At 50.2% G+C, this 25,890-nt stretch overlaps 1 protein-coding gene and 1 pseudogene across 1 annotated transcript in view; both read left to right on the top strand.

Moving 5' to 3' along the window:
- Window positions 1–25,890, top strand: part of TTC25 (tetratricopeptide repeat domain 25) — a 35,588-nt gene that overhangs the window by 8,411 nt on the left and 1,287 nt on the right. The window contains exons 6-11 of the mRNA XM_032279657.1: window positions 1,062–1,286; window positions 1,471–1,678; window positions 5,498–5,584; window positions 12,652–12,848; window positions 16,295–16,395; window positions 21,920–22,004. Coding sequence (XP_032135548.1) covers window positions 1,062–1,286; window positions 1,471–1,678; window positions 5,498–5,584; window positions 12,652–12,848; window positions 16,295–16,395; window positions 21,920–22,004 — 903 coding nt within the window. The remainder of the gene's footprint in view (window positions 1–1,061; window positions 1,287–1,470; window positions 1,679–5,497; window positions 5,585–12,651; window positions 12,849–16,294; window positions 16,396–21,919; window positions 22,005–25,890) is intronic.
- LOC116552792 lies at window positions 7,036–7,450 on the top strand (annotated as a pseudogene).

Raw genomic sequence — 25,890 nt, 5'->3', positions numbered from 1 at the left:
CCCAGCTAATTTTTTGTATTTTTAGTAGAGACGGGGTTTCACCATGTTGACCAGGATGGTCTCGATCTCTTGACCTCGTGATCCACCCGCCTCGGCCTCCCAAAGTGCTGGGATTACAGGCGTGAGCCACCGCGCCCGGCTAATTTTTTGTATTTTAAGTAGAGATGAGGTTTTACCATGTTGGCCAGGCTGGTTTTGAACTCCAGACCTCAAGTGATCCACTCACCTCGGCCCTCTAAAGTGCTGGGATTACAGGCATGAGCCATTGCACCTGGCCAGTCTAATGCTTCTTTTACCATACTGCTGCCAGTGACAGGATGCAGGACAGAGCCAAGGTTAATGTCTCATATAAACATGGGGATTGTAGTATTGTCATTAGCTGATAAGCCTGAGCAAGGTCACCTGTGAATCAAATGCCTCTTCTCTAGAATTGGCTTCCCAAGGTCATGTGTGGGGATCCCTGCAGGGGGTGACACAGGAACAGCTTCACTGCTGGCACATCTCTTTGGCAACAGGCCTTAATGCCTCCTATTTTCCAGAGGACCTGCCACAGAAGAAAAGCGTGGCTTGATATGACCCCAAGTGGCCTTGGAGCTTTGCTGCTGGCTGTAACCTCTGGCCAAGCAGTGGACAGGACTTGGGCACCACCCCCTCCAGCTCCCCACATGCACGGGCCCACTGGGTACCTGGGAAATCACTGGGCACTGGCAGCCTGGGCCGGATCATGCGTTTAGACTCAGTGTTCTCTGAGGACACAGCTTGAACTGGGGAAGCCCCGAGGCTTCTCAGCGAGCCGTCCATCAGCTGACCCTTCTGGCTAGCTCCTCGGATCTTGCCATAAGGGGCCCATCCCATGGAACTGCATGAGAGTGGGGCTCTGGCTGCATCCTGGCCTGGATAAACCCACTCTGCCACCATGCGCACTCACATTCCTCTCCGTTTCAACAACTCCTGGCAGAGCTCTTCACAGAGGGCCCTGCAGCAGCTACCGGGAGGCAACAGGAGGTATCTCCCCTAGAGGCCTGTTCTCCTTGATGCCTCCTCACGCTCCTTCCCCACAGACCTGATCAAAGGCACCATGAAGGGCGGCCTGACTGTGGAGGACCTCATCATGACTGGCATCAACTACCTGGATACTCACAGCAATTTCTGGAGGCAGCAGAAGCCGATCTACGCCAGGGAGCGGGACCGGAAGTTGATGCAACAGAAATGGCTGCGGGACCACAAACGCAGTCCCTCACAGACAGTCCATTACATCCTCAAGAGCCTGGAGGACATTGACTTGTGTGGGTGTTGTTCTCAGAGGGTGGGGCGGGTGCCTCCAGTGCCCTATCAGGTGGGGAAGGAGCAACATAGTAGCCTGAGCCCCTGGTCTCTCTGACCTGCAGATGGTGTCTGCAGGGAGAGGAGTTACCCCGTCAGTGAAGAGGAGGCTGCCCTGGCCTCCACAGCACCCCTTTCCTTTCCCAGTGCTCACAAGCGGCAGTGCCGAGGGGAGTCTTCAGAAAGCTGAGAAAGTGCTGAAGAAGGTACTGGAATGGAACAAAGAAGAGGTATCCAACAAGGATGAACTGGTTGGAAACTTGTACAGCTGCATAGGCAATGCCCAGATTGAGCTGGGGCAGATGGCAGCAGCCCTGCAGAGCCACAGAAAGGACCTGGAGATCGCCAAGGAATAGTGAGTGCCCTGGGGCAGGCCACTGCCATGAGCCTACAGAGGAGAGCTGCTGGGGCTATCCGAGGCCCTTGCCAGGGCTGCTGGTGGCTTGACTCCCATTTTCTGCCCTGCATGCCTGGTTAGAGTCTCCTGGAGGTGGGGACCATGTGCCCAGGACTGAGGGTGGGGGCACCTAGACTGTTAGCTTTCTTGATGCAAAAAGGAGGGTAGTGGCTCAAAATTCCAAAAAGCCACCCAGTGGTCTGGCTCTTAGGTTATGTTTATATTCTTACGTCATTTTTTTTTCCTTTTTTTTTTCCTTTTTTTTTTTTTTTGGTCTGGTATACTCCCTCAATAGTTCTTGGTCTTACATCATCTTAATAAGCACACGTGAAGCCCCAGACTTGCCAGATGCTGCTAGTGTGGGAACACAGTAATGACCAGACACAAGGGTCATTTCCCTGCGGAGGTCAAGCACAAAGAGACATAGCTAATTCATTGCAATTGTGATAAATTCCATGAAAGAAAAGTGCAGAATCCAGTGTGATGAGAAATATATTCCAGGAAGACTTGATGACACTGGGGACACACAGGGCCTATGGAAAGGTCCTGAGACTGAGGGGTACTTAAGCTGGAGAGCAAGCATATTGCCAGGGAGAGTGGCCAAGTGGAGGCTGAAGGAAGTGGGCATTGGGTCGGTTCAAGCGTGGTCTTGTGAACCAGTGCAGACCCAGGCTGTGGAACTTGCGCCGCCCAGCTGTGGGACCTGGGACAAGTCATTTTAGCTCCCTCAGCCTCAGGGTCTCCTCCTCTGTTAGCTGGGCACCCTGTAGGGCGGAAGGGAGGAAAATGCAGAAGTACATGTGCAGAGCTTAGGACAGTACCTGATATCCACAATAGTAGTAACACCAGCTCTTTAGAAATGAGCTCTTCTCAAGACTTGCTGGCTTCCACCCGGAGGTTCCATCACTTTCTCAGCATCCTGGTTCTACCCTTGGGAGTCATTCTTGACTTCCTCCTGGCTGGTTTCTAATCATCTCACCAGTCTTGAACCTTGGTCTCCCATCATTTCATTTGCCCTCAGTGCCCAGCTGTCAGCCAACCTGACTCCTGCTGCTTCCCCTGCTTCTGCTGTTTCTCTCCAGCTCCTCCCACAAATCTCCAGAGACACAGGCTGTGAACTCTCCCTCCCCTGCTCACAAGTAGGCCAGGGTCCCTCACTGCCTGCAGGTTAAAGGTTGAGCCCCTTTTCTTGGCCCTCAGGCCCTCTCTGAACCCACCCTTGCCCTCTTACAGCAATCTTCCCTTGGGGTCAAACGTTCCTGAACATTCCTGTCTCCTGCCGCTTCCTCTTCAGTTATCCAAGCCCCATATGCTTTCCATTTTCAGCTCATTTCTCACCTGCCTCCACTGGCAGGAATATCCCATATTGGCCATCCCATATTAGAAAAAAACAGCTTTAGGGCCAGACCTGTCTTTGATCCCTGGCCCTGCCACTTAGCATCTATGTGGATTTGATTAAGTTGCTCCTCTCCTCAGTTTCCTCATCTCTAATAAAGATATAATAATGCTAACCCACAGGGATTGTGGGGATTAGATATGATGTATATATATGGTACCTTGGATCTAACCATCTCCCTTGCACAACTGACTTAGGAATCTTTACTTCTCACCAGACCTCTCTCCTGAGCCTCAGACCTCAGTGTCCAGCAGATTCTAAGACATTTCCATCTGGATGTCCCACAGGAATCCTAAACTTAACATACCCAAATCAGAATCCCGTATCTTCCTCCCAAACTTACTACTCAAGGGTTCCCCATCCTCAAGGATGGCACTGTTGGCTACTCAGTCCCCAAGCCAGAAGCCCAGGAGGCTTCCCAGACACCTCCCTCCACTCACTGTTTTTGCCATGTTGCCCAGGTTGGCCTGGATGACAGGCATGAACCCCCGTGTCTGGCCCCCTCACTGTTCACGCCCAGGGCCGGCCACGTCCTGTCCCATCTGCTTTCTCTGTTTCCCTCCCACAACTCAGTCCAGGCTCACCTCACTTCTTGCCTGTTTCCTCTAACCTGGGCTTCCTGCAGCTCAGCTGGCCTTTCTCTGAAAAGCAACTCCTGTGGTTGGGATGAAGTTTCAATGCCCTGCTCAACACAGGTTGCCCTTCTTCCCCTGACTTCTGGCCTCTCTTGACTTGGCTTTCTTGAGGCCCCCAGGCATTCTGGGCCCCAGCCAGTGCAGAGCTCTATGCATATCCTCCAGCCCCAGGAATGCCTCCCACCCATTCTTCCACATTTCAGTAAAGGTTGAAAAGCTTGCCTCCTAGGCTCAAGCAGTCTTCCTGCCTCAGCCTCCTGCGTAGCTGGGACTACAGGCATGAGCCACTGTGCCTTTGTTTGTTTTTATACAAGTACTATAATGTCAGGCTCGAAGGCTTGATCCGGAACTGGGTGGGTACTGAGAGCAAAACCTGAACGTTGTCCCCACAATCCACTTCCCACCACTTCCCAAGATGATCTTGTTGGAATCATCTCTGGCCTTTTTTCAGTGTATTTACCTGCATACTCATGTACATATGTCGGATTTTTAAAACAAAAGCAGTTCCTTGCTATGTTCTTCCTTTTTTTTAAAAAAAAAAAATGCGTCTTGCTCTCAAAAATAAACACAGGCCAGGCACAGTGGCTCACACCTATAGTCACAGCACTTTGGGAGGCTTAGGCAGGATTGCCTGAGACCAGGTATTTGAGACCAGCCTGGGCAAATTAGCCAGGTGTAGTTTCTTGAGCTTGTAGACCTAGTTACTCAGGAGGCTGAGGCAGGAGGATCTGTTGAGCCCAAGAGTTTAAGGCTGCAGTGAGCTATGGAGGCCAGGAGTTTGAGACCAGCCTAGGCAACATGGCGAAACCCTGTCTCTATTAAAAATACAAAAATTAGCTGGGCATGGTAGCACGTGCCTGTAGTCCCTGCTACTCAGTAGCTAAGGCATGGGAGTCACTTGAACCCCGGAGGTGGAGTTTGCAGTGACCCAGGATCATGCCACTACACTCCAACCTGGGCAACACAGTGAGACTCTGTCTCAAAAAAAGAAGACAAACCCAAACACACACACACACACACACACACTCTCTCTCTCTCTCTCTCTCTCTCTCTCTCTCTCTCTCTGCCTTTCTTAGAGCACTGATAACATTTAGATTATTTTTTGGCTGGGCATGGTGGCTCATGTCTGTAATCCCAGCACTTTGGGAGGCTGAGGTGGGTAGATCATCTGAGGTCAGGAGTTCGAGACCAGCCTTTCCAACATGGTGAAACCTTGTCTCTACTAAAAATACAAAAATTAGCTGGGCGTGGCAGCATGTGCCTGTAATCCCAGCTACTTAGGGGGATAAGGCAGGAGAGCTGCTTGAACCCAGGAGGTGGAGGTTGCAGTGAGCTGAGATCATGCCACTGCACTCCAGCCTGGGCAACAGAGCGAGACTCTATCTAAAAAAAAAAAAAAAATTAGATTATTGTTGATGCTTCGTTTTATACACTATGCTTTAATGACTGTTCTTGTCACATTGTCTTCTTGAGGTAGATTCCTAAAAGGGCAATTGGTGGCTCAAAGGGACATCTTTGCAAGCTGTTGACTGATTACCCTCCAGAAAAGTCCTGATAATGTTCACTCTTGGCCCTAAGGCACAGGAGAACCTATGTGCCATATTCTTGCCAATCTGGGCCTTGTCCCTCCAACTGAAACCCTGAGGTTCTGAGGCCAGGGCCCCTGTCTTTGCCTTCCTTCCTATGTCCACAGTGCCTAGAACAGCTGATTTCTAGTGAATGGCTTGTTTTGCTTCTTCCCGACAGTGACCTTCCTGATGCAAAATCGAGAGCCCTTGACAACATTGGCAGAGTTTTTGCCAGAGTTGGGAAATTCCAGCAAGCCATTGACACGTGAGTGATCAAGAATTGCCTCTTCCCCACCTCTGCCATTAGAACTTCTCACCCTGGCCGGGCGCGGTGGCTCAAGCCTGTAATCCCAGCACTTTGGGAGGCCGAGGCGGGTGGATCACGAGGTCAAGAGATCAAGACCACCCTGGTCAACATGGTGAAACCCCGTCTCTACTAAAAATACAAAACATTAGCTGGGCATGCTGGTGCGTGCCTGTAATCCCAGCTACTGAGGAGGTTGAGGCAGGAGAATTGCCTGAACCCAGGAGGCGGAGGTTGCGGTGAGCCGAGATCGCGCCATTGCACTCCAGCCTGGGTAACAAGAGTGAAACTCCATCTCAAAAAAAAAAAAAAAAAGAACTTCTCACCCTAACATGAAAATTTTTTTCCACTGATAAGCATCCAGCCTAGGCAACACAGAAAGACTCCGTCTGTACAAAAAAAAAAAAAAAAAAAAGAAAGAAAAATTAGTTGGGCATAGTGTCCTGTACCTGTGGTCCCAGCTACTTGGGAGGCTGAGGTGGGAGGATTACTTGAGTCTGGGAGGCTGAGGCTGCAGTGAGACATGATCACCTACTGCACTTCAGCCTGGGCAATATGTTACCTGTGGAAGGTATCCAAGTTATTGGTGGTGAATCTGGACAGGTCTGCAGCAACCTCAATTCTTGCCTTCTCAGAAGAAAGAATTTGACTGAGGGGGCAAAAGGCAGAAAAAGTGACTGAGACAAGTTTCAGAGTAGGAGTGGAAGTTTATTAAAAAGATTTAGGGGCCAAGCGCAGTGGCTCACACCTGTAATCCCAGCACTTTGGGAGGCTGAGGTGGGCGGATCATAAGGTCAAGAGATCGAGACCATCCTGGTCAACATGGTGAAACCCTGTCTCTACTAAAAAGTACAAAAAAGTTAGCTGGGTGTGGTGGTGTGCATCTGTAGTCCCAGCTACTCGGAAGGCTGAGGCAGGAGAATTGCTTGAACTCGGGAGGTGGAAGTTGCAGTGAGCCGAGATTGCACCACACCGCTGCACTCCAGCCTGGCACCTGGCGACAGAGCGATACAGAGTCTCCAAAAAAAAAAAAAAAAAAAAGATTTAGGGTAGGCTGGGTGCGGTGGCTCACACCTGTAATTCTAGCACTTTGGGAGGTTGAGGCAGGGGGATCATGAGGTCAGGAGATCGCGACCATCCTGGCCAACATGGTGAAACCTCATCTCTACTGAAAATACAAAAATTAGCTGGGCGTGGTGATGCATGCCTCTAGTCCCAGCTACTAGGGAGGCTGAAGCAGGAGAATCGCTTGAACCAGGGAGTCGGAGGTTGCAGTGAGCTGAGATGGCGCCATTACACTCCAGCCTGGTGACAGAGCGAGACTCTGTCTCAAAAAATAAAAAAAAAAAAAGCTTGAGAACGGTGGTGGCGGCTTTGGTGACTTGGGACAGAGTGCAGGTAACAGAATTAGCATGAGTCTTCAGAGGCTCTTCAGGTCCTCTGTCCTTCAGTCAGCAGTCTCGGTCCATTTGCGGAAGAACATTGGTGTTACAGCAGTGGCATTAAATCAGGAACTTGATCCTATACAGAAACTCTTTGTGGACAAGATTAGAGAATACAAATCTAAGCAACAGAAATCTGGAGGATCTGTTGATGCTGGTCCAGAATATCAGCAAGATCTGGAGAAGGAGCTTTTTAAGCTCAAGCAAATGTTTGGTAAAGGAGACACCTTCATATTTGAAGATCCCAAATTTGAAGTCTTTGATAAACCCCAGGCCTGAAGAAATAAAGTAAAATTAATCTGGTACTTTGTCATGGGTTAGTTATACAACTAGTTAGAAGTTTCCGAATAAACATACATTTCATAACTGTCAAAAAAAAAAAAAAGCTTTAGGGAAGAAAAGAAAGTACACTTGGAAGAGACCCAAGTGGGTGCCAAGCAGGACAAGTGCGGTGTTTAACCTTGATCCTAGGACTTTACAGACTGGCCCCTTTCCCATAATTCTTCCCATGGGGTGGGCTGCCTATGTATGCAGTGCCCTCCTTACCCTTGGGAGGTAAGCATGCACAGTGTGTTTAGGAAGTTGTACACATGCCTCTCTGAGGCTTTCTCCCCCTTACCAGTGGAGTGCCTCCAGAAGTCCATGCTCTACCATTTTGTCTCTTTTTTTTTTTTTTTTTTTTTTTTTTTTTTTTTTTTTTTTGAGACGGAGTTTCACTCATGTTACCCAGGCTGGAGTGCAATGGCGCGATCTCGGCTCACCGCAACCTCCGCCTCCTGGGTTCAGGCAATTCTCCTGCCTCAGCCTCCTGAGTAGTTGGGATTATAGGCACGCACCACCATGCCCAGCTAATTTTTTGTATTTTTAGTAGAGACGGGGTTTCACCATGTTGACCAGGATGGTCTCGATCTTTTGACCTCGTGATCCACCCGCCTCTGCCTCCCAAAGTGCTGGGATTACAGGCTTGAGCCACCGCGCCGGGCCATTTTGTCTCTTAATGTGCATGCCTGGGAAGTTGCTTCTCCCTGCCATCTACATTCAACTAACACTTTAGTGCGACAGGTGTGGACCATCAGGAAATGGCTTCTCTCTGGCCTGGGCTGCCAATTTATCACTTTTATTTTACTTTATTTTTTTGAGATGGAGTCTCACTCTGTTGCCCAGGCTGGAGTGCCATGGTGTGATCTCGGCTCACTGCAACCTCCACCTCCCAGGTTCAAGCGATTCTCTTGCCTCAGCCTCCCGAGTAGCTGGGACTACAGTCATGTGCCACCACACTCAGCTAATTTTTGTATTTTTAGTAGAGACAGGGTTTCACCATGTTGGCCAGGCTGGCCTTGAACTCCTGACCTCAGGCGATCTGCTTGCCGCGGCCTCCCAAAGTGCTGGGATTAGAGCATGAGCCACTGTGCCTGGCCAATTTATTACTTTTAGAGAGTCAATGTGATAATTGCCAAACCATCACCTGACATTCCTGGTGAGTCAGGGAGAGCCCTCAGCTGCCCTGCTCATGCCTAACTACCTGTAAGAAATAGAGCAAGATCCTGTCTCAAAAATAAATGATAAGTAAAATAGTCATATGGAGTACTTGTTGGTAATATGAATTACTGGGCATCTCTCCTGGAAATTCTGATTCTACGGGTTTGGATTGGAGCTTAGGAATCCTTTTTAACAACACTCCAACACTCCAGGTAATTTTTACCTTTGGGGAAGTTCAAGAATTGGGGTATCAATTAACCTCTGAGACATCTTCTGAAATGATTCTGTGACTCCACGTGGTTGTGTAGGGGCGCTGGGAACAGTGTCTAAGCTCTTCAGATAGCTTAACTGCTAGAGTTTTTTTTTTTTTTTAAATGTCAGAGTGGGCCCAGCGCGGTGGCTCACACTTGTAATCCCAGCACTTTTGGAAGCCAAGGCGGGTGGATCAGAAGTTAGGAGATGGAGACCATCCTGGCCAACATGGTGACACCCCGTCTCTACTAAAATATCGAAAACTAGCCAGGCGTGGTGGCAGGCTCCTGTAGTCCCAGCTACTCGGAGACTGAAGCAGGAGAATAACTTGAACCCGGGAGGCGGAGGTTGCAGTGAGCTGAGATTGCACCACTGCACTCCAGCCTGGCAACAGAGTGAGATCCATCACACACACACACACACACACACACACACACACACACACACACACTCTCACTCTCTCTCTCTCTCTCTCTCTCTCTCTCTCTCTCTCTCTCTCTGTAAGACTCTGTCCCCGGCTGGGGCTGGAGTGGAGTGGCACGATCATAGCTCACTGCAGCTTCAAATTCCTAGGCTCCAGCGATCCTCCCTCCCATAGCTGCTGACTACAGGCACATGCCACCACAGCTGGCTAACTGGCTAATTATTATTATTATTTTTTTTGTGAGATGGAATTTTGCTCTTGTTGCCTAGGCTGGAGTATAATGGTGAGATATCTGCTCACGGCAACCTCTGCCTCCTGGGTTCAAGTGATTCTCCTGCCTCAGCCTCCCAACTAGTTGGGATTATAGGCATGCACCATCGTGCCTGGCTAACTTTGTATTTTTTGTAGAGACAGGGTTTCTCTGTGTTGGCCAGGCTGGTCTTGAACTCCTGATCTCAGGTAATCCACCCGCCGTGGCCTTCCAAAGTGCTGGAATTACAGGCATAAGGCGCCTCACCTGGCCAAAAAAATAATCTAAATATTATCAGTGCTCTAAAAAAGGCAATTTGTGTGTATGAGGTGTATGTGTGTATGTGTATGTGAGTTTTTGGTTGTTTTTTTTTGAGACAGAGTCTTGCTGTGTCACCGAGGTTGGAGTGCAGTGGCATGATCTTGGCTCACCGCAACCTCCGCCTCCCGGGTTCAGGCAATTCTCCTGCCTCAGCCTCCCAAGTAGCCTGGATTACAGGCACGTGCCACCATGCCCAGCTAATGTTTTGTATTTTTAGTAGAGACGGGGTTTCACCATGTTGACCAGGATGGTCTCGATCTCTTGACCTCGTGATCCATCCGCCTCGGCCTCCCAAAGTGCTGGGATTACAGGCTTAAGCCACTGCGCCCGGCAGTTTTGTATTTTTAATAGAGACGGGGTTTCACCATGTTGCCCAAGCTGGTCTTGAACTCCTGGCCTCCATAGCTCACTGCAGCCTTAAACTCTCGGGCTCAAGGAATCCTCCTGCCCCAGTCTCCTGAGTAACTAAACTAGGTCTCCATCTTTTATTGATCTTGTGATTTTTTCATTCCAATCTTTTTTGTTTGATTTTCTCTTATATATACTTAGTAATTTCTTTTCTCTCTTTTTTTTTTTTTTTTTTTTTTTTTGAGACAGGGTCTCACTTTGTCACCCAGGCTGGAGTGCAGTGGCACGATTATAGCTCACTTCAACTTCAACCTCTCAGGCTTAAGTGATCCTCCCGCGTTAGCCTCCCAAGTAGCTGGGCTACAGGTGCACGCCACCATGCCTGGCTAATTTTTGTACTTTTTGCAGTGATGCGGTTTTGCCATTTTGCCCAGGCTCGAACTCCTGGGCTCAAGCAGTCCACCTGCCCTAGCTTCCCAAAGTGCTGGCATTACAGGCATGAGCCACCATACTTGACAATAATATTCTTAAACATTATTCGTGTGTGCGTACGTGTATGTGTGTTGAGATAGAGTCTTGCTCTGTTTCTCAGGCTGGAATGCAGTGGCATGATAATGGTTCACTGCAACCTTTACTTCCCAGGTTCAGGTGATTCTCATGTCTCAGCCTCCCGAGTAGGTGGAATTATGGGCGTTCGCCACCATGCCTGGCTAATTTTTGTATTGTATTTTTCTTTTTGAGACGGAGTCTCACTCTGTTACCAGGCTGGAGTGCAGTGGCATCATCTTGGCTCACTGCAATCTCCGCCTCCCGGGTTCAAGCAATTCCCCTGCCTCAGCCTCCCAAATAGCTGGGACTACAGGTGCCCATCGACACGGCCGGCTAATTTTTTGTATTTTAGTAGAGGCGGGGTTTCACCATGTTGGCCAGGATGGTGTTGATCTCCTGACCTCATTATCAACCCACCTTGGCCTCCCAAAGTGCTGGGACTACAGGCATGAGTCACTGCACCCGGCCTAATTTTTTTGTTTTTTTTTTTTGTTGAGACGGAGTCTTGCTCTGTTGCCAGGCTGGAGCACAGTGGCGCTGTCTCGGCTCACTACAACCTCTGCCTCCCGGTTTAAGCATTTCTTCCGCCTCAGCCTCCTGAGTAGCTGGGACTACAGGTGCGTGCCAAATGCCTGGCTAATTTTTGTATTTTTAGTGGAGAGGGGGTTTCACCATGTTGGCCAGATTGGCCTCGCTCTCTTGACCTTGTGATCCGCCTGTCTTGGCCTCCCAAAGTGCTGGGATTGCAGGTGTCAGCCACCACGCCTAGCCTAATTTTTGTATTCTCAGTTGAGTTGGGTTTCGCCATGTTCGCCAGGCTGGTCTCGGACTCTTGATCTCAGGTGATCTGCCTACATTGGCCTCACAAAGTGCTGAGATTAGAGACACGAGCCTCAACTGTTGTATTAAATTCCACATTCCATAGATGTGGCCCTATTTTTGTGTTACTTCAAATGCTGTTTTTACACATTGTTTTCATCTTTTTAATTTATTATTTGCATCTTATTTATTTTCTTTTTTAGAGATGGTGTTTAACCATGTTGGTCAGGCTGGTCTTGAACCCCTGACCTCATGATCCGCCCGCCTCAGCCTCCCAAAGTGCTGGGGTTATAGGCATGAGTCACCATGCCTGGACTTTTTTTTTTTTAGACACACTGTCACTTTGTTGCCCAGGCTGGAGTGCAGTGGTGCAATCTTGGCTCACTGCAGCCTCTACCTCTTGGGTTAAAGAGATTTTTCTGCCTCAGCCTGCTGAGTAGCTGGGACTATAGGCACCTGCCGCCATGCCTGGCTAATTTTTGTATTTTTAGTAGAGACAGGGTTTCACTATGTTGGCCAGGCTGGTCCCAAACTCCTCAGCTTAGGTGATCTGCCCACCTCGGCCTCCCAAAGTGCCAGGAGTAGAGACATGAACCACCATGCCAGCCTCAACTGTTATATTAAATTCCACATTCTGTGGATGTTACCAAAACAGTCTCAGTAGTCTTCTTTCCTTTATTTTTTGTTTTTTTTTTGAGATGGAGTCTTGCTCTGTCATCCAGGCTGGAGTGCAGTGGCATGTCTCAGCTTACTGCAGTCTCCTCCTCCTGGGTTCAAGCGATTCTCCTGTCTCAGCCTCCAGAGTAGCTAGGACTACAGGTGTGCACCACCAGGCCCAGCTAATTTTTGTGTTTTTAGTAGAGATGGGGTTTCACCAAGCTGGTCAGGCTGGTCTTGAACTCCTGACCTCAAGTGATCTGCCCATTTCGGCCTCCCAAAGTGCTGGGATTACAGGTGAGAGCCACTGCACCTGGCTTGGTAGTCTTAAAATATCTTTATGCTGATTAATTCCACCCTTGTATCTCAAAGAACTGGTAGTTGGAGAATAAGTTTTATTCCATCACCCAGCAGGAAGCCTTGGGATCCTGTGGCCTAGCGTATGGTTTTGGGGCAAGAAGTTAACCCTGGTTATTTATGTCCCCAGCTGGGAAGAAAAGATCCCTCTGGCAAAAACCACCCTGGAGAAGACCTGGCTGTTCCATGAGATCGGCCGTTGCTACCTGGAGCTGGACCAGGCCCGGCAGGCCCAGAATTATGGCGAGAAGTCCCAGCAGTGTGCCGAGGAGGAAGGGGACATTGAGTGGCAACTGAATGCCAGTGTTCTGGTGGCCCAGGCACAAGGTACGGGCTCAGAGATGACCACCCTACCTTTCCCAGCTTTCAGGCCCAGCCTACCCTAAGGCTGGAAGTCCTGTGGACTGAGTTTGCCACCCCAGTGTTTTTCTTCCCAGATCATTCTGAGAGTGGGGATAAACCACTCCATTTTGACCAGCACGTGGTAAGTGCCTACTTTAAGCAAAGCTTGGTTAGGGGTTGGGGCAGCTTGAGCCTGCCTCTGCCCTTGAGGAGCTCAGCTGGAGACGTGGACAGCATCATGTCATCCTCAAAACACTGCCCGTGTATTGAGCAGTGTTTCTCCTGCCTTGGTACTTTTTTTTTTTGGAGATGGAGCTTTGCTCTTGTTGCCCAGGCTGGAGTGCAATGATGCAATCTTGGCTCACTGCAACCTCCACCTCTCTGGTTCAAGCAATTCTCTGGTCTCAGCCTGCTGAGTAGCTGGGATTACAGGTGCCCACTACCACACCTGGCTAATTTTTGACATTAAAAAAAATTATTTATTATACTTTAAGTTCTGGGGTACATGTGCAGAACCTGCAGGTTTGTTATATAGGTATACACATGCCATGGTGGTTTGCTGCATCCATCACCCCGTCATCTACATTAGGTATTTCTCCTAATGCTATCCTTTCCCAATCCCCCCATCCCCTGCTATCCCTCCCCTGACCCCACCCCTCAATTTTTGGCATTTTAAAAAAAATAGATGGAGTCTTACTCTGTCACCCAGGCTGGAGTGCAGCAGTGCGATCTCAGCTTACTACAACCTCTACCTCCCAGGTTCAAGCAATTTTCTGCCTCAGTCTCCCAAGTAGCTGGGATTATAGGCTAATTTTTGTATTTTTAGTAGAGGTGGGGTTTCACCATGTTGTCTAGGCTGGTGTTGAACTCCTGACCTCGTGATCCACCCACCTCAGCCTCCCAAAGTGCTGGGATTACAGGCGTGAGCCACTGAGCCCAGCTGCGATGGCCTTTTACAATCTGATTTATGAATACAAGGGCTTCCTTTCCCTATGAGTCCCAAAGCAGTGTTTGGGAGGAAGGTAGATCTTACATATACTCAATTGTAAAAGAAAGCAGTGGTGGCCATGTGTGGTGGCTCACACCTGTAATCCCAGCACTTTGGGAGGCAAGGAGGGCAGATCATGAGGTCAGGAGATCGAGACCATCCTGGCCAACATGGCGAAACCGCATCTCTACTAAAAATACAAAATTTAGCCAGGTGTAGTGGCGGGCGACTGTAATCCCAGCTACTCAGGAGTCTGAAGCAGGAGAATCACTTGAACCCAGGAGGTGGAGTTTGCAGTGAGCCAAGATCATGCCACTGCACTGCAGCCTGGTGACAGAGTGAGATGCCATCTCAAAAAAAAAAAGATGGCAGTGGTTGTTAAGCACTTTCTTGGCTTTCTTAATTGGCTGTTAAGCACTTTCTTCTTTCTTCCTGAAGTGAGGCTCTTAGCCAGGTATGGTGGTTCACGCCTGTAATCCCAGCACTGTGGGAGGCCAGGATAGAGGATTGCTTGAGGCCAGGAGCTTGAGACCAGGTTGAGCAACATGGTGAGACTCTGTCTCTTAATTTAATTAAATTTGTGCGTGTGTGTGTGTGTGTGTGTGTGTGTGTGTGTGTATGTTTTTTGAGACAGGGTCTCGCTCTGTCACCCAGGCTGGAGTGCAGCAGTGTGATCTCAGCTCACTGCAACCTTGACCTTCTGGGCTCAAGGGATCCTCCCATCTTAGCCTCCCAAGTAGCTGGGACTATATGCATGAGGTACCACAACCGGCTAATTTTCTATTTTTGGTAGAGATGGGGGCTTACTATGTTGCCAAGGCTGGTCTTGAACTCCTGGGTTCAAGTGATCTGCCTGTCTCAGCCTCCCAAAGTGCTGGGATTACAGGTGTGAGCCACTGCATCTGGCCTATGTATGTATGTAGGTAGGTATTTATTTTTAATTAATTAATTATTTTGAGACAGAGTCTTGCTCTGTTGCACAGGCTGCAGTGCAATGGTGCGATCTTGGCTCACTGCAACCTCCACCTCACAGATTCAAGTGATTCTCCTGCCTCAGCTTCCCGAGTAGCTGGGATTCTAGTTGCCTACCATCATGCCTGGCTATTATATTTTGAGTAGAGACAGGATTTCACCATGTTGGTCAGGCTGGTCTTAAACTCCTGACCTCAAGAAATCCGCCCACCTTGGCCTCCCTAAGTACTGGGATTACAGGTGTGAGCCACAGTGCTAGGCCTGACCTATGTATTTAATTTTTTTTCTTTGTCTATGTATTTAATTTTTAAAAATGAAGCCAGGCACGATGGCTTACGCCTGTAATCCCAGTTCTTTGGGAGGCTGAGGCAGGGGTGGATCACAAGGTCAGGAGATGGAGACCATCCTGGCTAACACGGTGAAACACTGTCCTACTAAAATACAAAAAATTAGCAGGGTGTGGTGGCACTTGCCTGTAGTCCCAGCTACTCGGGATGCTGAGGCAGGAGAATCACTTGAACCCAGAAAGGGGAGGTTGCAATGAGCCAAGATCGTGCCACAGCATTCCAGCCTAGGTGTCAGAGTGAGACTCTGTCTGAAAAAAAAAAAAATGAAGCTCTAAGGACACAAATCAATTTCTCAATCAATCTGTTAATCATTTTATTCCCAGCTCTAGCACTAATTGGCTGCGAGAGCCCAGATGAGCTGCGTTTTCTCTTGGTTCAGATTGTACCTGAGTGGGGCCTGGACTCTAAGACGGCCGAGGTTTCAGCAGCTAGACCATGGATCACATCCAGCCTCCATGCTTTGTTTGCTCTGCAAATCACTTTTGAAAAAAATGAATGACCATTTAAAAGTTATGAATTTCCAGCCAAGTGGTGGCTCACGTCTGTGATCCCAGCACTTTGGGAGGCTGAGGTGGGCAGATCACCTGAGGTTAGGAGAATGAAACCCGTCTCTACTAAAAAAATAAAATTTGCCAGGTGTGGTGGCACATGCCTGTAATCCCAGCTACTTGGGAGGCTGAGGAAGGGGAATCGCTAGAACTCAGGAGGCGGAGGTTGCAGTGAGCCAAGATCGCACCATTGCATTCCAGCCTAGGCAATAAGATCGAAACTCCATCTCAAAAAAAAAAAAAAAGAATTTCTTCTTCTGGAACAACCTGAAGATGGGGCAAGATATGGTTTTCTCCTCCACTCTTAGAGACACATAATGCATACACTAGCCTGCCCACAGTGCCCTTCTCTCACAAACCCCTTTGAATGACTTGAAATGCAAGGCCCAGGTTCCTTGGTCCTGGTCCTCAGTGACACAGCCAGGAACACGGTGGAAGGGATGGTGCTGAGCAGCTAACTACAGCTCGCACAAGCTTCTGATGGGCCCTGGCAGTGGGCGGGCAGCCAGAGCTTCCATCATGCACCACACGTTGTCACACTCTACCTGTGCTGTGCCTTCTTCCCTTGTATTCCAGTGAAGCTGAGAGACTTTGAGTCGGCCGTGAACAATTTTGAGAAGGCCCTGGAGAGAGCGAAGCTTGTGCATAACAATGAGGCGCAGCAGGCCATCATCAGCGTGAGCCTTTCCACCCAGCGGGCTTTGGGTGTCGGGATTGGGGTTGGGAGGCCAGGCTCTCAGTTCCGTCTTGGCCTGCTTGGGCAGCCATTCCACAGCTGGTTTGTTGTTGTTGTTTTGAGGCGGAGTCTCACTCTGTTCCCCAGACAGGAGTGTCGTGTCAAAATCTTGGCTCACTGCAACCTCTGCCTCTCGGGTTCCAGCAATTCTCCTGCCTTAGCCTCCTGAGTAGTTGGGACTACAGGCACATGCTACCATGCCCAGCTAATTTTTGTATTTTTAGTAGAGATGGGGTTTCACTATGTTGGTCAGGCTGGTCTCAAACTCCTGACCTCGTGATCTGCCTGCCTCTGCCTCCCAACATGCTGGGATCACGGGTGTGAGCCACCACGCTTGGCCAATTTTTATATTTTTAGTAGAGGCAGGGTTTCACCACGTTGGCCAGGCTGGTCTTGAACTCCTGACCTCAGGTGATCCACCTGCCTCTGCCTCCCAAAAGCGCTGGGATTACAGCCGTGAGCCATCGCGCCCAGCCTCACAGCCATTTATTTATTTATGAGACAAAGGTTTGCTCTTGTTGTCCAGGCTGGAGTGCAATGGTGCGATCTCAGCTCACCGCAACTTCTGCCTCTCGGGTTCCAGTGATTCTCCTGCCTCAGCCCCCTGAGTAGCTGGGATTACAGGCCTGCACCACCATGCCTGGCTAATTTTGTATTTTTAGTAGAGACAGGGTTTCTTCATGTTGGTCAGGCTGGTCTCTAACTCCTGACCTCAGGTGATCTTCTTGCCTCACCCTCCCAAAGTGCTGGGATTACAAGTGTGAGCCACTAAGCCCAGCCTCACAGCTGTTTATTATTCACAAACAACAGAACACACTCTAGGTGGGGTGATGGCTTTGAAGTGTCTGCTGTTGCCATCAGTTTGTATAGTAACTCAGTACACATAGTTTTATTTGAAACAAAAATCAGAAACAAAAGTTTTACGAAATATATTTACCTCTGCTGTATACTCTGCATGCTGATATTTCCTATTCTATTTTCTTATTTTTATTTATTTATTTATTTATTTATTTTTTGAGACAGGGTCTCCCTCCCATTGCTCAGGTCAGAGTGCAGTGGTGCTGTCAGGCTTATTATAGCCTCTACCTCTTGTGCTCAAGTCATCCTCCTGCCTCATTTAAAAATTTTTTTGCAGAGTTGAGGTCTCACTGTGGTCCTTAGGCTGGTTTTTTTTTTTGTTTTGTTTTCTTTTCTCAGGCTGGTCTTGAATTCCTGAGCTCAGGCAACCTACCCTCCTCAGCCTCTCAATGTGCTGGGATTATAGGTGTGAGCCCACTGTGCTTGGCTGTTTTTTTTTTTTTTTGAGATGGAGTCTTGCTCTGTCGCCTAGGCTGGAGTGCAATGGCGTAATCTTGGCTCACTGCAACCTCTGCCTCCTGGGTTCAAATGATTCACCTTCCTCAGCCTCCCCAGTAGCTGGGATTATAGGTGCCCACCACTGCGCCCGGCTAATTTTTGTATTTTTAGTGGAGATGGGGTTTCACCATGTTGGCCAGACTGGTTTGGAACTCCTGACCTCAGATGCTCTGCCTGCCTCGGCCTCCCAAAGTGCTGGGATTATAGGTGTGAGCCACTGTGCCCGGCCATAATTTTTTTTTTTTTTTTTTGAGACAGAGTTTCGCTCTTTGTTACCCAGGCTGGAGTGCAATGGCGCAATCTCGGCTCACGGCAACCTCCGCCTCCTGGGTTCAAGCAGTTCTCCTGCCTCAGCCTCCCGAGTAGCTGGGATTACAGGCACGCACCACCATGCCCAGCTAATTTTTGTATTTTTAGTAGAGACGGGATTTCACCGTGTTGACCAGGATGGTCTCGATCTCTTGACCTCGTGATCCACCCGCCTCGGCCTCCCAAAGTGCTGGGATTACAGGCGTGAGCCACCGCGCCTGGCCTTCATTTTTATTTTTTGTAGAGATGAGCTCTCACTATACTGCCCAGGCTGGTCTTGAGCTCCCGGGCTCAAGTGATCCTCCTGTCTCACCTTTTAAAGTGTTGGGATTACAGGCGTGAGCCACCACACCCCACCTGAACAGCTTTCTTACACCTTATAACATATGCTGTTATCTCCACCTGGAATGTTCTAACCTTCCCTTGCGACCTTCTTCACCTGGCTAACCCCCATTCAGCCTTTAGGTGTCAGCATAGATGTCCCCTCTTCAAGACGGCCTTCTGTGACCCCTGAGTCTGGGTGAGGAGCCCTCTTATCTGGCTTTCACAGCCTCGCTATGTTCCCCCTCAAAGTCCACGTTGTGCACTTATAAGTGCCTAGACTTCCGTTGTTCAAGGAGGCAGCTGCTGGCCACATGTGGCTACTTAGAGTAAAGTAAGTTAAACGGAGGCTGAGCACGGTGACTCACGCCTGTAATGCCAGTACTTGGGAAGCCAAGGTGGGCAGATCACTTGAGGTTAGGAGTTCGAGACAAGCCAGGCCAATGTGGCGAAACTCTGTCTCTACTAAAAATACAAAAAATTAGCTGGATGTGGTGGCACATGGCTGTAGTCTCAGCTACTCAGGAAGCTGAGGCAGAAGAATCTCTTGAACCCAGGAGGCAGAAGTTGCAGTGAGCCAACATCACATCACTGTACTCCAGTCTTGGAGTACAGTGAGACTCTGTCTCAAAAAAAAAAAAATGGAAAAAAGTAAATAGGGCCAGGCTCGGTGGCTCATGCCTGTAATTCCAGCACTTCAGAGCGCTGAGGGAGCAGATCACCTGAGGTCAGGAGTTTGAGCCAGCCTGACCAACGTGGTGAAACCCCGTCTCTACTGAAAATACAAATATTGGTTGGGTGAGGGCGGTTCAAAAAGAAAAGGATAAATAAAATAGAAAATACAAACACAAATATTCGCTGAGTGTGGTGGCGCGTGCCTGTAGTCCCAGCTACTAAGGAGGCTGAGGCAGGAGAATTGCTTGAACTTGGGAGGTGGAGGTTACACGGAACCAAGATCGTGCCACTGCACTCCAGCCTGGGTGACAGAGTGAGACTTCGTCTAAAAAAAATAAAATAATAAAATGTAAAATTCTCAGCCACAGTAGCCACATTTCAAGTCATTAATAGCCACATTGGCCTATGGGTACTACATAATACAGATCTAGAATATTCCCATTGTCACAGAAATGTCTTTTGAATAGTGCTGGCCTAGACTGTGTCAGGAGGCAGAGACCAGGGGTGAAACCAGGGAGGAGCTCGGAGGTGCTCTGGGCTCCGCACCCCACCCACTCCCAGTGCATCCAGGTAGCTGCGCAAGCTCAGTGAAGTCCACACACCGACCTCACAGATGCACACACTCCCAGGCCTCTTCCTTCCGCTCCTGACCAGATGGCTTCCTAAGCCCTTTCCACAGCCAAATTCCAGAGCACCCCTGGCTCACAGCTAGAGTGCAGGAAATATCTGCTGGAGTGAAGTAAATGGGGCCCATGTCTTCGGGGAGCTTGTGCCATGGCTGAAAGAAGCCAGATTGCATAACTTGTGGGCAGCAAAGGGGCATGGCCTCAGGGACCAGCCTGGGGTCTGCAGGCACCGGGGAAAGGGAGCAGGGACCCTGAGAAGTGAAAGCTCAGGGTGCTCCCAGTTAGAGGAAGACCTCACGCTGTGCTCTGAAGGACAAGGATAGAGTTGGCCCTGCTGAGGAGGAGCAAGTACACTAAAGACGTGGGAGGCTGGTGGCCAGCGCTCAGGGCCGAAGAGAGAGCCTGGCCTGGGTCCAAGAGATGGGGGGGGTGGGCTGTTCCAAGCCCCAGACAGTCAGCACACCAGAAGTAACCTGATCTCTGTGCTTTGGGAGGCAGGTTCATGGTGACCTGTTTGTGAGGACTGTGATGAGGCTAATGCTGCCCTCTCATGGCAGAAAAAACTTGCCCAAGAGAGCGCAGCAGGCACAGTCTATCCTCAGGCCCAGGGAAGCCCAGGCCTGTCACAGTGTCGTCCTCGTCATATACACCATGCTCCCAGCTCTGGCTTCCAGAGGAAGAGCACCCACCTCACTGAAGCTCTGCCAGACGCGCCATGCGCCACGTACTTTGACTCTTCCATGTGATTGCCCTGTAGACGGAGCATGGCAGTTCTGTTCAGGAAATATTCACCGAGTGTAGACTGGCTCCAGGCTGCCAAGCCCAAAGGTGTACGGTCATGGGCCTGGCCCGCAAGATTACAGCAAAAAGGCTGGACATAGTGGCTCACACCTGTCATCCCAGCACTTTGGGAGGCTGAGGGCGGGAGGACCCTTTGGGTCCAGGAGTTCTAGACTAGCCTGAGCAACATAGCAAGACCCTGTCTCTCTCTTTTTTTTTTGTTTTTTTTAAGATGGAGTTTCGCTCTTGTTGCCCAGGCTGGAGTGCAATGGCGCAATCTCGGCTCACTGCAAACTTCGCCTCCTGGGTTCAAGCAATTCTGCCTCAGCCTCCCAAGTAGCTGGGACTACAGGCATGTGCCACCATGCCCAGCTAATTTTTGTATTCTTAGTAGAGACGGGGTTTCACCGTGTTGACCTGGATGGTCTCGATCTCGACCTCGTGATCCACCCGCCTCAGCCTCCCAAAGTGCTGGGATTACAGGCGTGAGCCACCGCGCCTGGCTGACCCTGTCTCTTAAAAAAAAAAAATTACAAAGTTCAAACCCTGGTTCATAACCAGCGCCATTGGGGGCTAGGGGAATTCAGAGTGAGAGAGCCCCAGCTGGGAGGCAGAGCTGCAGGTTTCCCAGCAAGGAGGATTTGAGGTCACCTTGAACGCTAGGCAGTGGTTTGAAGAGTTAGGGGCAAAGAGAAGGTACCTGTGACCCTCAGTGACTCCTCATGGGACCAGGCCCCTGACCCCTCACCCTCCTGGATTGGCAGCCCCAGGCAGGAAGGCTCGCAGGGAGAGAGTGCATCCAGACCCTGGAGCTGCTTGGTGGACGACACCGCGGGTAGCTGGTGCTGTCAGTGCCACCCACAGGCCTGCTGTGAGTAGGAAGCCAAGACCTGCCCTCCAGAGCTCACAGGCTGAGCTCCAGGCCCCTATGGATTGCTCACTTGAGTTGGGGAAACTGCAGACATCCTGGAAGGCCCCGTTAAAGGCAGGCCAGCCCCAGCCTGTCGCCTTGGTGTGTTTCTGGGTCCCTTCAATGCTGCCATGCTGAGTGTTTGCAGGTTTGGATTGTCTTTTTGCATTGACAGAAGCCTAAAGCAGCTTTAGGTAGTTTATCTAAAGGTAGAAATGCATAGATAGACACAGCTCCCAATACATGCCTAAGCCCAAGAGAAATGTGTTTGATGGACTCACAGTCGTGAATCTCTCAGACTCAATTTGGCATGGATCCTTCTGAGTAAGTGCAGATTAACCTGAGGGTAGGGGTTGTTGGAGGGGCCAGAGGGAAACCAAGGCTGGTAGGTATCCACCAGAGCCCTGCCTTCTGAGATTGATCTGCATGGGGAAAATTAATGGTGTAGGTGCCAAACACAGGGGTTAAGCTCCCTCTACCATCCACAGGCCTTGGACGATGCCAACAAGGGTATCATTGGAGAACTGAGGAAAGCCAACTACATGGAGAATCTCAAAGAAAAGAGAGAGGCAGGTGAGTTCCTGGAAAGACAACTTTAGCATTCTCCCTCTGCTTTCTCTTCTGTTAGTGCTAGACACACACGACAGCAGCTCCCCAGTCAGGGTTTGGCACTGCCCACCACACATTCTGATTTCAGTGTCACCGGCAGCCCCAGCCTGTCTCTGGGGCAGTAGAGGGTGGGATTCAGCTCGCCATGGGCTGGACTGTCTGATCTGAGAGCCCACTCATTTCTCTTTTTAACTGATTCATCAAATATTTGTTGAGCACTTGTCACGTACCTGGAAGGAGTCTGATTCTGGGGAGACAGAGGCCCACCCTTGCCCTGGAGGAGCCCATGGCCCTTTGGCAAGGCTGACCAGTGGAGTTTCAGCTGCTGGGCTCCTGCATGCAAGGCCTTAGCGAGGTGAGGTGTGCTGCCATGAGGGTACGTGCAACGGGGCATGGGCTCCTCTCGGGAGGCAGGGGAGGCTTTGACGAGGAAGAATCATCTACCTCCAGGCGGGGCACAGTGGCTCAACACCTGTAATCCCAGCACTTTGGGAGGCCGAGGTGGGCGGATCATGAGGTCAAGAGATTGAGACTATCCTGACCAACACAGTGAAACCCCATCTCTACTAAAAATACAAAAATTAGCTGGGCATGGTGACGTGCACCTGTAGTCCCAGCTTCTCCAAAAGCTGAGGCAGGAGAATCGCTTGAACCAGGGAGGTGAAGGTTGCAGTGAGCCGAGATCATGCCATTGCACTCCAGCCTGGTGACGGAGCAAGACTCCATATCAAAAAAAAAAAAAAAAAAAAAAGAATCATCTACCTCCAACTCCAAAAGACGCCCAGAAGTTTTCCAGGAGAGAGGTGGGAGAGGAAAGGCATTTCCAGCAGGGAACAGCAGGGCCAAAGGCACAGAGACAAAAACAGTAGCAATACTCTTGGGGCTCTCACTGCGTGCCAGGCACTGGTTTAAGCAGCAGACAGGAATGATCTTGTTGGGTCCTTACCCCACCCTAGGAGATGGCGGTGCTGTGGGGGAAAGGGAGGCTGAGTGAGGTGGGTGCTGTGCCGGGGTCATGTAGCTGGGAGGGGTGACTCAGTGCCCCACTCTTCCCGCCTACAGCGCTGCTCTCGGGCCAGCAGTGTGACAAGCAGGTGCAGAGGCTGCCTGACAGCTGTGTCTTACCACATTCTTTCTCACAAGGCTTCCAGGGAGTAAAGAGGCCTTTGGCCTCTGCCTTCGGGCTTTCCTTTCCTGTAGGGAGGGAGGGAGAGAAGGAGAAGCAGAAGATGGCTGAGCAGCCCTGCCCCACTGGACAAGGGCCTAGAGGAGCAGGGATGTTAAAAGCAGTAGCCAACCTCCATTCGTGCTTCCTGCAGGCCAGGCATTCTTCCAAAGGAAGAATGTGCATACTTCCTGTATGCACAGACATCCTCTGCGTGCAGGAACACTACGAAGGAAGTGTGATTAGCTTGATTTTACGGAGGACATGGAGGCAAAGGAGTTAGAGGCATACAGTGGTTTTCAGTCTTGGGCAGTCTGGCTCTAGAACCCATGCTTTGGCCACAGTGCCACACTGTTTCTAGTGACACAGCCTTTTCCTGCCCCAGTCTGTGGTACTCTCACTCCAGCCAGACTGCAGTCAATGGAGCCAGGGTTGGGGGCCCAGGAGGACACAGCCCAGGCTGAAATCCTTTGTGGTCCAGGCAGGGACATGGGAGGTTTCTGGGTATCTGAGCAGCCAGATGACAGCCCTCCCTCGCTTCCTCCCTTCCACCTTTCCTTCCTTCCTTTTGAGACGCACTCTGTCTCTGTCACTCAGGCTGGAGTGCAGTGGCGCCATCTCAGCTGACTCCAACCTTCGCCTCCCAGGTTCAAGCGATTCTCCTGCCCCAGCCTCCTGAGTAGCTGAGACTACGGGAGAGCGCCACCATGCCCAGCTAATTTTTCTATTTTCAGTAGAGACAGGGTTTCACCATGTTGGCCAGGATGGTCTCGATCTCTTGACCTCCTTATCCGCCCACCTCAGCCTCCCAAAATGCTGGGATTACAGGTGTGAGCCATCGTGCCCGGCAATAGCCCTTTATTATTCAGCACTTGCTCTGTGGTGGCTGGACCCCCTCAGAGGGGCTCTGTCTCCGCCCCCACGTGCTCTTTGAGCTGCTCTGAGAAGCCACAGGAGCAGCAGCTGTTCGGCAGGGAAGCAGCAGACTCCCGAGTCTCCCCCACCCTGACCTGCGTCCTTGCACCTGCAGAACTGCCAGGCACTTCCCTTTCACAACAGCAGGTGGCAGCATTGCATCTGTTTTCACCTCCAAAGTGCTGTGACCCCTGAGACCCAAGACCCTCTGCGGGCTCCTTAGTAACTAGTAGTTTCCAGGAAGATAATGTAAGGGAGATGCAGAAGGGGATGTGACTTTTCTCCATACCTGATAAAAAACATTTAGGAGCGCCGGGCGCGGTGGCTCAAGCCTGTAATCCCAGCACTTTGGGAGGCCAAGGCGGGTGGATCACGAGGTCAGGAGATCGAGACCATCCTGGTCAACATGGTGAAACCCCGTCTCTACTAAAAATACAAAAAAAACATTAGCTGGGCATGGTGGCGTGTGCCTGTAATCCCAGCTACTCAGGAGGTTGAGGCAGGAGAATTGCCTGAACCCAGGAGGTGGAGGTTGCGGTGAGCCGAGATCGCGCCATTGCACTCCAACCTGGGTAACAAGAGTGAAACTCTGTCTCAAAAAAAAAAAAAAAAAATGATGCTGGAGAAAACCCTGCTGTCATTTTCCAGCACCTATGCTATTTCTTGCAGGGAAAAGAGAAGATGCTCTGGGGTCAGACTGTCCGGGGTTCAAATTGTCTCTGCCATTTGTCACTTGCAGTGTCTGTGTGATTTTCTTTTTTTTTTCTGAGACGGAGTCTCACTCTGTCACCCAATCTCCACTCACTGCAACCTCTGCTGCCAAGTTCAAATAATTCTCCTGCCTCAGCCTCCTGAGTAGCTGGGATTACAGGTGGCCACCACCATGTCCAGCTCGATTTTTATATTGTTAGTAGAGACAGGGTTTCACCATGTTGACTATGCTAGTCTCGAACTCCTGACCTTGGGTGATCCTACCTCAGCCTCCCACAGTGCTGGGATTACAGGGGGTGAGGCACCACACCTTTTTTTTTTTTTTTTTTTTTTTTGAAATGGAGTCTCCCTCTGTCACCCAGGCTGCAGTGCAGTGGCACGATCTCGGCTCATTACAGCCTCTGCCTCCCAGGTTCAAGTGATTCTCCTGCCTCAGCCTCCTGAGTAGTGGGGACTACAGGATCCCGCCACCGTGCCTGGCTAATTTTTTTTTTTTTTTTTTTATACAGAGTTTTGCTCTTGTTGCCCAGGATGGAGTGCAATGGCACAATCTTGGCTCTCTGCAACCCCCACCTCCCAGGTTCAAGTGATTCTCCTGCCTCAGCCTCCCGAGTAGCTGGGATTATGGGTGCCTGCCACCATGCCAAGCTTATTTTTATTTATTTTGTTTTTGAGATGGAGTTTTGCTTATTGCCCAGGCTGGAGTGCAATGACACAATCTCGGCTCACTGCACCCTCTGCCTCCCAGGATCAAGTGATTCTCCTGCTTCAGCCTCCCAAGTAGCTGGGATTAAAGACATGTGCCACCACACCCAGCTAATTTTGTATTTTTAGTAGAGACAGGGTTTCTCCATGTTGGTCAGGCTGGTCTTGAACTCCCGACCTCAGGTGATCCACCACCTCAGCCTCCCAAAGTGTTGGGATTACAGGCATGAGCCACTGCGCCCGGCCTATTTTTGTATTTTTAGTAGAGTCAGGGTTTCACCTTTTGGCCAGGCTGGTCTCAAACTCCTGACCTCAAGTGATCTACCCGCCTTGGCCTCCCAAGGAGATGGGATT

The sequence above is a fragment of the Sapajus apella genome, unplaced genomic scaffold, assembly GCF_009761245.1.
Source record: "Sapajus apella isolate SASKATOON/1434 unplaced genomic scaffold, GSC_monkey_1.0 scaffold12, whole genome shotgun sequence".
Lineage (NCBI taxonomy): Eukaryota > Metazoa > Chordata > Mammalia > Primates > Cebidae > Sapajus > Sapajus apella.
Note: the sequence above shows the minus strand (reverse complement) of the source record. Positions and strands in the feature narration are given on the sequence as shown.